This window comes from Petaurus breviceps, unplaced genomic scaffold (genome assembly GCF_028583685.1).
Source record: "Petaurus breviceps papuanus isolate PSGF00001 unplaced genomic scaffold, PetGlider_PUasm1.0 470, whole genome shotgun sequence".
In the NCBI taxonomy this organism is placed as follows: domain Eukaryota; kingdom Metazoa; phylum Chordata; class Mammalia; order Diprotodontia; family Petauridae; genus Petaurus; species Petaurus breviceps.
Window position 1 is genome coordinate 7,708,287 of NW_027186350.1, and position 13,622 is coordinate 7,721,908.

Consider the following 13,622-nt stretch of genomic DNA (forward strand, 5'->3'; position numbering starts at 1 on the left):
ATTTGAAAAGCAGTTTCTAATGAGGAAGAAACCTTAGGGTGGAGATATATGATTGATGGTAGCCCTAACCAATAGCTGCTGTTGGATAAACTCTCTTCCGGGGACGGAGGGGGAAAGAAGCCATTAATTTGTCAAAGCTTGTGATGATGTCTGATCATTCATATTTTGCCTATACTTTTTTTTCATTATTCCGTTCTTCATTAAAACTCTAAATGATAGCCAATACGAAACTTAGTGCATTAAACACTTTTTCAGGGATTTAAAGAATGACAGCCGGCATGAACTAGAGGGAAATCCATTTAATTAATCAAAGGTTCCTTTAGAGATGGAGCTAAGGGCTTACATTGGAGGAGGAGGGCTTTCTGAAGCAGAGTCCCGTTTTAAATGCCCATTGGCCCCGTGGTACGTGTGACAGACACTTCTCGGGCCCAATGAACGCCCGTATTGGCAAGAGGCGTCTCGCGTATAGGAGGGTGGTCCGAGGTTCAGCCAATCAGAGGGAACCGGGGGGCGCGGCGGCAGGTTTGAAACGCAACTTGGAGAACCGAATGCTAACAGATCCGCAAGAAAAGCTTGACTCCAAAAAGTGAGTTCTTGGTTTTGGGAAGCACCTCCTCCCTCCGCTCCCTCTTTCTACGCCTGGACCCTCTATCTGGACTGCGCTGGGGCCTCCACTCCGGGGAAACCTAGGCAGTCAGAAGTCAAAGGTCAACTCCCATTCCCCTTGGCGTGGGGGCGAAGCAGCGGGAAAGGTGTCTGAGACGTGAGCCGCCTGTTTCTCTTTTGCAGGTCCACGCGTCCTCCTGCCCTCCTGGGCAGCTGGCCGGCCGAGCCGTGAAAATGGGCTCGGCCAAGAGCGTCCCGGTCACCCCGGCCCGTCCTGCGCCATGCAACAAGCATCTGGCGCACGTAACAGACCCTCGTTCTCCCAGCGCAGGCATTCTCCGTACCCCCATTCAGGTACTGGGGAGGTGGGAAAGCTCGAGGGGTCCCCCTCTGCCCTTAATCCCTCTGGGGAGTCTTTCTGGGGTTGTGCGGGCTCCTCGTGCGGGCTTGGAACCTCAGCAACCTGAGTCCTGCTGCTGAGTATGGAACCGTCTAGTCCAACTCGTTTTACAGACCAGGAAACTGAGGCTCAGAGAGGCGAAAGGAGTTACCTAAGGTAGTATCATAGCAGACCCTGGGGCAACCTAAGTCTTTATGTTTATGTTCTTTTCCATTCTACCATAGCTCCCGGTAAGAGACCCGGGTCTCATCCACAAAAGTTCCAATATTTGCAAGCTTTTGTGACCATAACCATCAGCATCAGCATCAACATGCACATTTATATGGTGCTTACCATGTAGCAGACACTGTGCTAAGTTTTATAAATTTTAATTGATCCAACAAGCCAGGGAGGCTGGTGCTATTATTATCCCTATTTTACAGATATAAACTGTGGCAAACAGAAGTTAAAATGTCTTGCCCAGTGTCACATAGCAAGTAAGTGTCTGAGGCTGGATTTGAATTTTATCCACTGTGCCTAAAGCTGCCTCTGATGACCATGAACAAATCACCTAATCTCCCTGAGCCTGATTTTCCTCTGTATTTATCTATATACTAAGGCAAAGCCTGAAAAGGAATGTATAATGTGAATCTTCAGGTGATGCAATTGTATTATTGGACATCACAGGAGAGGAGATGGAGAAGGTGGGGACCACCCCAGTCCTGAGAACTGTCCTAGGTTCTATGTCATATTGGCAGGTGGAGAGTTCCCCACAATTAAGTCCCTCCCTCGGGGCACAGCAGCAGGAAGTGGTGGAGACCAAGAATATGGAGCAACCTCAAGGTTCAGATCCCAGATCTCCCACATTTGGCATTATCCGAACACCCATGAAGACCAGCACAATAGGTTGGTATTGCACCCAGGACTGACAGACCTGTCAGATAGAGCTATTTACCACAAAACTGTTCCTACAAGCTCCTTTCCAGAGCTATGTCCTACTCCTTTCTAAAGAAACCGAGATTTCTCTCTTCCCTATCTCTACCTTCCCCTCCCTTCCCAATGCCTTTCTAGCCCATGGATTTTTGTCCCTTGCTAATTGGTCCTTATATAACCTTTGGGCTCATCTTCATCCCTACTTCAAGTCATGAGTTCTTAATCTGGGAACATTTAAAAGATATTTTGAAGATTGTATGTCAATATAATTGGTTTCCTTTGTATTTCTATATATTTTATACATTTAAAAAAAATTATTCTGAGAAGGGGGTCCATAAGCTTTACCAGACTGTCAAAGTGGTCTATGACATGAAAAACTTTTAAACCCCTGCTCCAGTGACTAAATGACAAGACCTTCTATGCTCTTGTTATTTGACTGAGAGAGACTGGAAACAGTTCTCAGTTCCAGCTTGTCTCTTCCAGACCCTCCAAACCAGTTGGTAAAGCAGCTTAGTGAGGACTTTGGGACTGAAGCCTCTAAGCCAGAGCATTCCACTGAGCTGGCCCTATCTGTGAAGTTTTCATCACAGCCTGAGCAGGACTTGTCTCTGGATACTCCACTATCCCTTGAATGCCAGAAACTACCAGCCTCCCTGAGCCAAACTGGGGTTTCTCACAAACAGGCAAACACTACAGAAGCAACAGAACAGCCTCCAGCACTTCGAATGACCAGCCAGGACCCTGACAAGTTCTTGAGAGGTTCTGAGACACCTTGTTCCTCAGGTACAAGATGCTAGTGGGAGAAAAAGTAGCAAACAAGTTTTCCTTCAGAGGAAGAGGCTCCTTGTGTAATGAAAGGAGTGATGCACCTTGGAGATGAGTATATTTAACAATTCTGATTTTGATTTTTCCCTTCCCCCTTCAGGTTCTAGGCCTCTTAGAAGGAAACCAGCTGGCAAGGTCCTAGGAAGATCACCCCTCACCACCCTGCAGGACGATAACTCCCCTGGTCCCCTGATGCCTCGGCAGGTAAAGGATGTGGGGAGAAAAGGGATTTAACTGAGTAGTCTAGTCCTTAGCAGAGCATCTTCTTTCTCTGGAATTGTCTCTCTTGAGCCTCCCATCTCCTTCCACTATAGAGTAAACGGTCCACAGTGCTGAGTGAGAATGTGGGAGAACGGAAAGAAGCAGCTATTCTGGGAACTGGACACCCTCTGAAGATCACCGCATGGGCCTGGGATCAGGGTCATAACAAAGAGAACCAGCATTGTCCCTTGGTTGAGAACTAGACTTCAATTCTCTCTCCTCCTGGACTTGCCTGCTTCATTTTGTCTCCTCCCTTAATAGCCTAGAGATAGACACATCCCTTTATCTTGCCTCCCCACAAAACTGAGATAATTGGCTCTGAAGAAGAAAGCAAGTCTTGTCAACCATTATCTCCCTGCTCCCCTTATCTGAGTTCCAGATAATTCCCTCATTCCCCCCTTGTACAGCGTGTATTTGATGTATGTATGATTTCTTTTATATTAAAGAAAATGTTTAAAAAGTTAAAAGTGTTTATCAAAAGACTAAGTCTTTGGGTGTAGGAACAGTGACTTAAGGAATTGGAGAAGTCAGGGAGCCACCCAATTAACACAGTGAAGGTAATAAGCTATTGAATGATTAGGAAAAATCATAGATAGTATTACTATCCCCCTCCCCCAACCATGATCATGAAATCATACATAACTACCATTTTACATGCTTTTTCATTGTAAAATGAGAAAATTCATAGGGTAAAATATTTTTGAGAAACTATACATTTATCAAGGATATTCTCCAGAATATCAGAATGAGGAACAAACAAGCTTTTACAACTTTCTACAGCAAGACCACATCTTCACAGTCATAGTTGATTAAAAGATATCAAAATAATTGAATCTGTTGTGAGTGTTGATTTAAAAAAAAAATTTTTTTTGTCTCAGAATAAAATGCAACCAACATTCTGAAGTCTCCCGTGCAAAGCAGGGTATAGATTTGGAGTCAGAAACCGGGTTTAAAATCTCTTCAGTCCTCATCCTTTTTGATGTCTGCAGCATGTAACACTGTAGCTTACCTCCTCCCAGATACTCTTCTTCTCTCTCGATTTTGTGACACTGATCTCTTCTGTTTTTCTCTTACCTATCTGACCTCTTCAGTCACCTTTGCTGGATCTTCATCCATCCATCATCCATCCATCCCCCAATGCTCTTAGGTCCTTTTCTCCCTCCATATAAGCTTGCATGAGTTAAATTGTTACCTCGGATTCCCAGATCTGTATATCCAGCCCTGCTTTCTCCTGAGTGCCAGTCACCATACTACCTGCCTAATGAACCTCTTGAATTGAATGTTCTATAGTCATCTCAAACTCAACATGTCCAAAGCAGAATACATTGTATTTCCACTAAAACCTTGTCCTCTTCTGAATTATTACTGTTGAGGGCCCTATCATTTTCCCATTCACCTGAGCTTCCCAACTTTGACCCTCATAACATCTCTCATCTATAACCCTCTTCTCTCCATTCAAATAGTTACCACAATAAGTCAGGTCCTTGTTGCCCCTTACCCAGATTATTGCAATAGCTTTCTAATTTTTCTCTGTGTCTCAAATCTCTCCTTAATCTATCCTGCACTCAGTTACTAAACTGATTTTTTTTCCTAAAGTGTTGGTCTTACACCTTGACCCCCACTGCCCAATAAACTCCAGTGATTCCCTGTTGCCTCCAGGATAAAACAAAGTCCTCAGCATTTAAGTCTTTTCATGGGTTCCTACATTTCCAGTTTCCTTTCATATTATTTCCTTCTGTACTCCACGATCCAATTATTTTATACCTACGTGGGTATACACACATACCATCTTCTACCTTTGAACCTTTGCATGAGCTGACCCCTATGTCTGAAATGCTCTTTCTTCTCTTTTAATCTCCCTTACTTTCTTTAGGATAGTTCAAATCCCACTTTCTGCAGGAGGCATTTCTCAATCTCCCTCGATTCTTATAATATAATTAGTTATTTACATATCTCCCCCCATTGCAATGTAAGCTCCTTGAGGGCAGGAACTATTTTTGCATTTCTTTGTATCTCCAGTGTTTAGCACTGTGTAAACATTAATAAATGTTTGATTATTTCTGTGACCTTAGGCAAGTCATATAACCTGTACATGTTGGCTTCCACCTTTTTAAAATGAAGGGATTGGACTCAATAACCTCTAAGGGCCCTGCCAGCTCTAAATCTGATGGGGTCTTCCTTCAAGATGATGGAGCAGGAAAAAAAATAAGGGAGCCAGTTCTGTCCAAATCCTCTCAAAACAGAGGATGCCCATCAATTGAGGAATGGCTGAACAAGCTGTGGTATATGAATGTAATGGAATACTATTGTTCCATAAGAAATGATGAGTGGGTGGATTTCGGAAAAACCTGGAAAGATTTACATGAACTGATGCCAAGCACAGTGAGCAGAACCAGTAAACAGCAACATTGTGCAATGACTGACTTTGATAGACTTAGCTCTTCTCAGCAATGCAAGGATCTAAAACAACTCCAAAAGACTCCTGATAGAAAATGCTATCCAATCCAGAAAAAGAACTATGGAATCTGAATGCAGATTGAAGCATACTATTTGTTCTCTCTTTTTTTTTTTGTTTCTTCTTTCTTGTGGTTTCCCCATTGGTTCTGATTCTTCTTTGCAACATGACTAATATGAAAATGTTTAATATGAATGTGTGTGTATATATATATATATATATATATATAACATATCAGATTGCATGCCATCTTGGAGAGGGAGGAGGGGAAGGAGGGGAGAAAATTCAGAACTCAAAATTTTATGGAAGTGAATGTTGAAAACTAAAATAAGTAAATAAATAAAATACAGGTTTAAAAAAAAACAAATCCTCTCAAAACAGAAAAACTACTCACTTTATACCGTTCTCTATCCCACTTATTTCCTCAAAAGCAAGAAATATTTGAAAAATCATATGAAAAAGAAGATATTGTTTTTCAGTCATGTCCAACTCTTCATGACCCCATTTGGAGTTTTTTTTTTGCAAAGATACTGGAGTGGTTTGCCATTTCCTTCTCCAATTCATTTTATAGGTGAGAAAACTGAGGCAAACAGGATTAAGTGACTTGCCCAGGGCCACACAATAAGTGTCTGAGGCCAGATTTGAACTCAAAAACATGAGTGAATACAGGCCCAATACTTTCTTCCTTGTGCCAACTAGCTGCCCCATGAGATAATCTAGTGACTGCCAAAAAAAAAAAAAAACACACTGTCCTACTTCCCTGGAATGCCAGACCTGCCTCCCTACTCTTCCACTGCTCCCTCTAGTCCTCATGTAACTCCCTTCAGCCCAAGCAGAGCCATCCAATACTTCCCATTCCCCTATCTCTTTGGGTCTAGAAGGCAAGAAATGCTAAGACCTACCTATTTGCTGGCCCCCAGTCTTCCCTTTCCAACAGAGCTCTGGGAGCACCTTTATCATCTTTGCCCCAGCTGAAGGGAGTCCCTGTTTCCCCAGCTTTTATGTCCAAATGTGTCTCAGAATTCCTCACCTCAAACACAAAGCCCTGGTTAATGCCCCAACTTGTCAGAATAGTGAGAAGATTCTTTGACTCTCCACTTTGCCCCCTTACAGAAGTAGGCCTGAGTAGAGGAAGTCCCTCTGCCATCTTCTATTCCTACATTCATTCAAACAAAGCCCCAGATATTCCCTCAGCAACTCTGCTGAAAGAGTTAAGTTTCCTTTCAACTGTCTCCATTACTCCCACCACACAAAAGAAGCAGAATGGAATCACCAGTTCTATTACTTCCAGACACCAACCAGGACCCCATTCTGTTCCTACCCTGGACCCTGATCAAAGTCCCCACTCTCTTTTGGTATCATACTTAGCAAGAGCAGTGGGAATTCTCTTTGATTCTCCCCAGCCCCTGGCCTAAGCAAAGGGGAATCACCTGACAATCATGCCTACACTTTTTAGGCCAACCCCCTTCTAGCCCATTCCCAAATGGCAAAACGAGTCATAAAGTTTCAAATATTCACCGAATCTCAGAACTGGAAAGGACCACAAAGGCCATATAGTCAAGGATAAATCTTTACAAGAATCCTATCTGGATCAAGTGGCTTTGATTTCCAGTGAGAGGGAACCCATTATTCCTGAGGCAGCCAATTCCATTTTGGGATGCCTCTAAATGTTCAGTTTTCCCCTTGCTTCTAATCTAAATTTAGTGCTTTGCAGTTTCCACTAGTTATTCCTACCTCTGTGCTTGAAAGCCAAGCAAAATAAGTCAATTACCCTTATTCCTTATGAACACCCTTCAGATGTTGAAGACAACTATAATGTCCTATCTAAGTTTTCTCCTTTCTAGTCTAAATATCCCCATTCCTTCAACTGATGTTCACATGATAAAATCTCAAGGGATTTTGCCATCCTTGTTCCCATCCTCTGGATATTTTCCAGTTCCATGTCTTTTTAAATTAGGGCCACTCATTGTGACAACTTGAGGGTCATTTCTGAGTTCTACAGTTTTTAAAATGAAGAAACTTGATCAGTTTATTCCATCCCTTTTCAATCATACATTTGGTAATAGTTCCTCTATTCTCTGTCCTCCCTTGTCAGACACTTAGAATATTGGCTCAATTGTGGTAGAGATAGTTTAAGAGTTAATTAAACAAACAAACATTTATTAAGCGTTTACTATGTGCCAGGCAATACATTGAGCTCTGGGGATACAGAAAGAGGGAAAAGACAGTCCCCCATCCTCAATTATTTTATAATCTAAAAAAAAACATTGATAAACTGGAGAGTGTCCAGAAAAAGTCAACAAGGATGGCAAAGGATGTTGAAGTAGCTGGGTGGTTTGAAAAAGTCCTGCACTTGGAGTCACAAAGATGAGTTTGAATCTTACCTAAGGCACTTAACAGCTGTGTGCCTCTGGGCAAGTTTCTTTCTCATCTATAAAATGGGGATAGTTATACTACCTCTGTCACCAGGCTGCTGTAAGGATCAAATGAAATAACATATAAAGGGCTTTGTAAACTTTAAAGAACTATATAAATGGTGGTTGTTACCACGATTATAATGATCCATTGGCCCAAATGACAATATAGAAGGTTTTGGTGGGAGAGGAACAGACATGGTAGCTCCCTTTCGATGTTTGAAGGTGCACCATGTAGAGGAGCAATTGGACTCATGTGGCCCCAGAATCCCCAACTAGAAACCCTAAAGAAGCACATTTAGACTTGACATCAGGAAAAACTTCCTAAAACAGAGTTGTCCAAAGGTACAAAAGGCTGTGTCAAAAGGCGGTCATTTCTCCCTTGTCTCATAGCCTTACTGGTGGCCATTACCATCCTGTTCCTTTGGTGCCTACCAAGAATGAGAAGGAAAACCCTGTGCTAGAGTGGAAAGGGTGTTGGACCTGGATTCCCATCCCATCCTCTGCCACTCACCATCCATGTGGCTTGGACAAATCACTTAGCAGCCTTAGTTTCCTCATCTGTAAAATGGGAACAATGATACCTGGAGTTCTTACCTCACAGACCTGTTAGGGTATTCAAATGAGATGTGTGGAGCTCAGGAAAATTAATTTACACATAGCCCTTTTCAAAGCTCAAAGCACTATAGAATGATTATTTTCAGCTCTCTCCTTGGGTATTGTCTCCCTCTCTTTCTTGCTATTCTGCTTTAAAAGCAGCAGGTTCTTCCAGCCTCCAATTACTTATTTTGCTAAATATTTCCCAATGACATTTTAATCTGGTTCAAGGAATACTTGGGAGTATTGTAGTCTGCATGCCATGGGCCATTAGGGTAGTTGCAGCCTCATTTGACAACTGTAGCCTAGACCTTTCACTTTTCTCTCCAGGACAGAATTTTGACATATTTAGGTGCTAGATGTGTTATGGCAATGGTACTAGCAGAAATATAAACATAACACTCTTCAGGACACAGCAAAAATCCTCCATATTTTCTTAAGCAAGGTCTTCCAGCCTCCAGCCAGATCTGCCTGTGTTTGAATAAGGAGGACGAAATGTTGCAAAAGGAGAAGGGAGGAGGAGATCTGCATATCTTCTCCAAATATTAGGCTCTTGGAAAAACATTACAGATGAACAGTGATTTGGATCCAGAATTGAAGATGGCATTTGAGAAACTGCCATGCTTTCAACAATCCCTAGCAACTTCCTGCAACAAAACTTCGCTTTAACACCTGCATTCTTTTAATGATTCTATTCTATATGACTGAAATAAGGACCATCACAGTCTTGGAAAAGTCAAATTTGTGGGTGACCCACAGGAGAATGGAAAGATAAATGTTGGGCATGGATAGACAGTGGCATATTACCAGGGATGATTTGTATTCAGGGAGCAGTATAAAAGCTGTAAGCAGAATTGATCAGTGGAGATTTCCAATCAACTTGATGAGCTTACTCAGCAGTCAGCCTATATTTAGGACTTTTGAAAAAGCCTCTTTCTGTTGCTTCAGAGTATGGATGTGCTCACTGGTTCCTTGTGAAGAGGACAAAAATAATTACTGATTAGAGTTAGAGACGTATTGGCTGGTTCCAAGCTACCCCTTGGTGTCTCCTGTGGAATGGGTTTCAGTGATTGGAGGTGACCCTCAGATGATTTGTTTGACTAAGAGTCTTGTGAGAATGGATTCACCAAACATTTAATCAACAAGCATTTATTAAGCTCCTACTGTGCTAGGCACTGAGGGCACAAAGACAAAAATGAAGCATTGTTTGTTCTCAAGAAGCTTTGTTCTATCAGAGAAGACAACATGTATGTGTATTAAGTGTGTACAAAATAAATACATGGTAACTTATTTAGAATGGAGGATTCAAACATCTAGAGGGAATTAAGAAAGGCCACATGTAGAAAGTAGAATTTAAACTGAGTTTTGAAGGAAATCAGGAATTCTAAAAGGAGTTGAAGAGGGATATATATATAGGGGGTCAGGTTGTGAAAAGCTTTAAAAGGCAGGCAAAAGAGTTTATATTTGATCCCAAAGTCAATGAGTGGAAGAGGAAAAAGCATTTACTAGGTGCCTACTGTGTTCCAGGCATAGCGCTAATCATTTCACAACAATCCTGGGAGGTAGATACTATTTTTTTTTGGAGGGCGGAAGGCAGGGCAATTGGGGTTAAGTGACTTGCCCAAAGTCACACAGCTAGCAAGTGTGTCAAGTGTCTGAGGCCGGATTTGAACTCAGGTCCTCCTGACTCTAGGTCTGGTACTCTGTGCTACCTAAGTAGATATTATTATTCCCATTTCACAGTTGAGGAAACTGAGGCAGGCACGAGTCACATAGTAAGTGGCTGAGGCTAGATTTGAACTCAGGTCTTCTTGACTCCAGATCCATCGATCTCACTGTGCTGCCTCACTGCCTCTGGATAAAGATTCATACATGGTCAACACGGAGATCAACATGGTGAGAGCTGAGCTTTTAGAAATCTCACTTAACACTTCTAGCCAAGTGTTGCATAGAGGTAAGCAACCCAGTTCTCATATCCCTATTCTAACAATGACTTTAAAAAAAATACTAGATGGAATAAGGATCAATAAATCCAAGGTGCAACTATAGCAGCTTCTTTTCACCTTGCTCATTGTTCTTCAGTCATGTCTGATTCTTCATGACCCCATGGACCATATCATACCAATGCTGTCTTTGGGTTTTTCTTGGCAAATGATACTGGAACGGTTAGCTATTTCCTTCTGCAGTAGATTAAGGCAAACAAGGATTAGTGACTTGCCCTGGGTCACACAGCTAGTAAGTATCTGAGACCACATTTGAACTCAGGTCTTCCTGATTCTAGGTCCAGAACTCTATCCACTCAGTCATCTAGCTGCCCCTTGAACGCCACAAAACACCAATCAGAAACATGCAGGCTTCAGCAAAGGGGAAACTTCCAGAAAAGTCAGCACATACAGTAGACTCCCAGCATGTAAGAGACCAACTGGAGACAAGTGTAGCCTGCCGGGGTACGCTAGCTGGATGCTACTCACAGTATGAACCCTGTAAGCAAAAGTATTAAGTGATTTTTCTAAAGCACAACTATCACCAAATCAGTCTCTTACAGCATGCCTATGCTCATGTTAGTGCTTAGACCAAGACAACACAGGCCCTTGGGCTCCAGGGTCCCTGGCTCTTTGTTCTGAGAGGCTATAGAGGGCCCTGAAGAGCCTGCATCTGAACTTCAAAGATTCAAAGGGACCTAGCCCTAGGATATAGAGGAATCTGGTCCTCTTCTAAGGGTACAGGAACACAAGTGACCTTGGTAGAGAACAAGCAGGACCACCCAAAAGCATAGCAGGAGACAAGGCCTGGCCCTGGCACAAAGCCCCAATTTAGAAATGACTGCTGGAGAGATGAGTAAACTATTGAATAAGACTGCCATTATAAAAATTATCATAGATCTAAAAATATCTTTTAAAAACCCAACTAAGAAGAGAAATACTCCATAACCACTACAGTCAGAGACTCAAGAGAAAAAATAATAGATTTTCTACAAAGACTCCATGAACACCTCAAAGAAACAAAGCAAAACATTAACAAATAAAAGCCTTGGAATGCATTGGAAGAAGAAGAGATAACTTAGATTAGAAAGTGGCAATTCTTACCCATGTAACAGACTCCGTGAAAATAAGAATAGACCAAACAAAAATCAGTGATCCCAAGAGAAAGAAAGAAATATTAGATCAAACCAAGACTGAAAAAGTAGAAGATATAAACTATCTGATATATAAAACAACTGACTTAGAAAACAGGTTAAGGAGTTAATAATTCAAGCATCATTTGGACTACCAGAAAAACATGATAAAACAAAAAAACCCAACAACCCTATTTTAAGAAATCACAAATCATTTATTAGAACCACAGGGCAAAGTGAAGATAGAAAGAATCCACTCATCACCTCCTGAAAGAAACCTCAGAAAAGGAAAATTCCTAGAAATGGAACAGCCCAAATCCAGAACTTCTACATCAGGGAAAAACTATTGCAAACAATAATAGCTAATGTGTATGTAGCACTCATTATGTAATTGGACTGAGCTAAGTGCTTTACAGTTATGATCTTATTTGACCCTCACAACTCTGGGAGGTAGGTGCCATTATTAAACAATCAAAAATAAAGTTTAAAGACCAAACAAGGAGCTCTGAAGAACAGCTCCAGGGAAGCAGTAGAAGGAGAAAAACTGTAAATGATAGAAAGCAGCCTTCTGAGTCATGGACAGATGGGAACTGGCTCCATACTTGTTCCTTTACTTCCAGGGTCTGAAATGCTAGAGACTGCCAAGAGAAGATCTACCCAGGTGAGATCTGCTCCCTTCTAATGTTACCTGAAATCCTGCCTTGCTCACAGATGAAGTGCTCGTTTTCTCTTATGAACAGGATATACCAAAAGTCTTAGCACAGTTTTAAAACTTAAAGCTGTACTAAAACTTTTGGGACACCCTGTATTTCCTAGTATACTCTAAACCAGGGGTGGGGAACTTTTGTCCTCAAGACTACATGTGGTCCTCCAGGTCCTCAAGAGCAGCCCTTGGACTAAATCCAAATCTCAGTCCTGTGAAGTCTGGATTTGGTCAAAGGGCCACACTTTGAGGACCCAGATTTGTTTTGTGAAGTTTGGATTGTGTCAAAGGGCCATACTTGAGGACCTAGATTTGTTCTGTGAAGTTTGGATTTGGTCAAAGGGCCACATTTGAAGACCTACAGGGCTACATGTGACCTCAAGGCCACAAGTTCCCTACCCCTGCTAAACTGTAGAACTTCTCTCATTTCTGTTTGCTATTTTGCTTGGATAAAGGCACTTATTTGTTATTCACAACATATGATGGTCTTTTGGGTCTATAAGGTAAAAATGGACTAAATTGGTAAGGGTAAGCTAAGGGCTGCCCTTTCCCTTAAGAGTGATCAGGGTCTCATATTCCTAGACCAGATATATTGGGAGGTAGGGTTACAGATAGATATAATTCCAGTCCAATACACCTCTTGAATATTAGAGAACAGATTGTCTGAGTTCTCCTTCCCCATCCATCTCTCACCTGATTTACAGTCTTGGTGGTAGAGACAGAAGCCTTCTATTCTCTGCAGAGATGGGTCAGGTATTTAGACAATCCATTTAAATATGTAATCTCACATATTATTGAGCTGTGACCGTAGGGGTATGCTGAATCCAGCCCATAGGGGCAGTTGTTCAATCACCATCAGTCATTTACACTTCAGAAATAGTAAATGCTATAAATCAGAGCTTGATCTATTATCGTGTTGATTATCTAGACTTAAGAAAGTGATGGACAAAATGTTAATAATACCAATTAAACTCAAAAGGGTGTCATGGGTATCTTTTTTTACCCCCCAAGGAGCCAGTTGTTAAAACATTTACCAGCATGCCTTTAGAAATAAAAAAAGGAGCAATTTCAAGGGACCCTGGAAAGAAAGAATTGATGCAGGGGAAAGGAAGCACAACCAAGAAATGGATTTATACAAGGCAAATAATATTTTAAAGAAAAACACCTTCTAGGGGCAGCTAGGTAGCTCAGTGAGTAAAGCACTGGCCCTGGGGTCAGGAGGACCCGAGTTCAGTTCCGGCCTCAGACACTTAACACCCACCCAGCCACCCACCCACACACCCACACCCACACACACACACACACACACACACACACACACACACACACACACA

At 41.9% G+C, this 13,622-nt stretch overlaps 3 protein-coding genes across 4 annotated transcripts in view; 1 reads left to right on the forward strand and 2 right to left on the reverse strand.

The window, feature by feature from the left end:
- Positions 1-13,622, reverse strand: part of EMG1 (EMG1 N1-specific pseudouridine methyltransferase) — a 370,137-nt gene that overhangs the window by 184,836 nt on the left and 171,679 nt on the right. The gene's annotated exons all lie outside the window — the stretch shown is intronic.
- Positions 1-13,622, reverse strand: part of TPI1 (triosephosphate isomerase 1) — a 204,943-nt gene that overhangs the window by 19,636 nt on the left and 171,685 nt on the right. The window lies entirely within an intron of this gene.
- Positions 465-3,832, forward strand: CDCA3 (cell division cycle associated 3). Of its 2 annotated transcripts, none has more exons than XM_069101572.1 (6): positions 465-586; positions 790-960; positions 1,744-1,891; positions 2,402-2,701; positions 2,844-2,947; positions 3,058-3,832. In XM_069101572.1, the coding sequence occupies exons 2-6, from the start codon at positions 841-843 to the stop codon at positions 3,205-3,207; spliced, it is 822 nt and encodes a 273-aa protein (XP_068957673.1). In that variant the 5' UTR covers positions 465-586; positions 790-840; the 3' UTR covers positions 3,208-3,832. The 2 variants fall into 2 exon arrangements, with proteins under 2 accessions (XP_068957673.1, XP_068957674.1); XM_069101573.1 differs by lacking the exon at positions 465-586 and adding an exon at positions 592-707.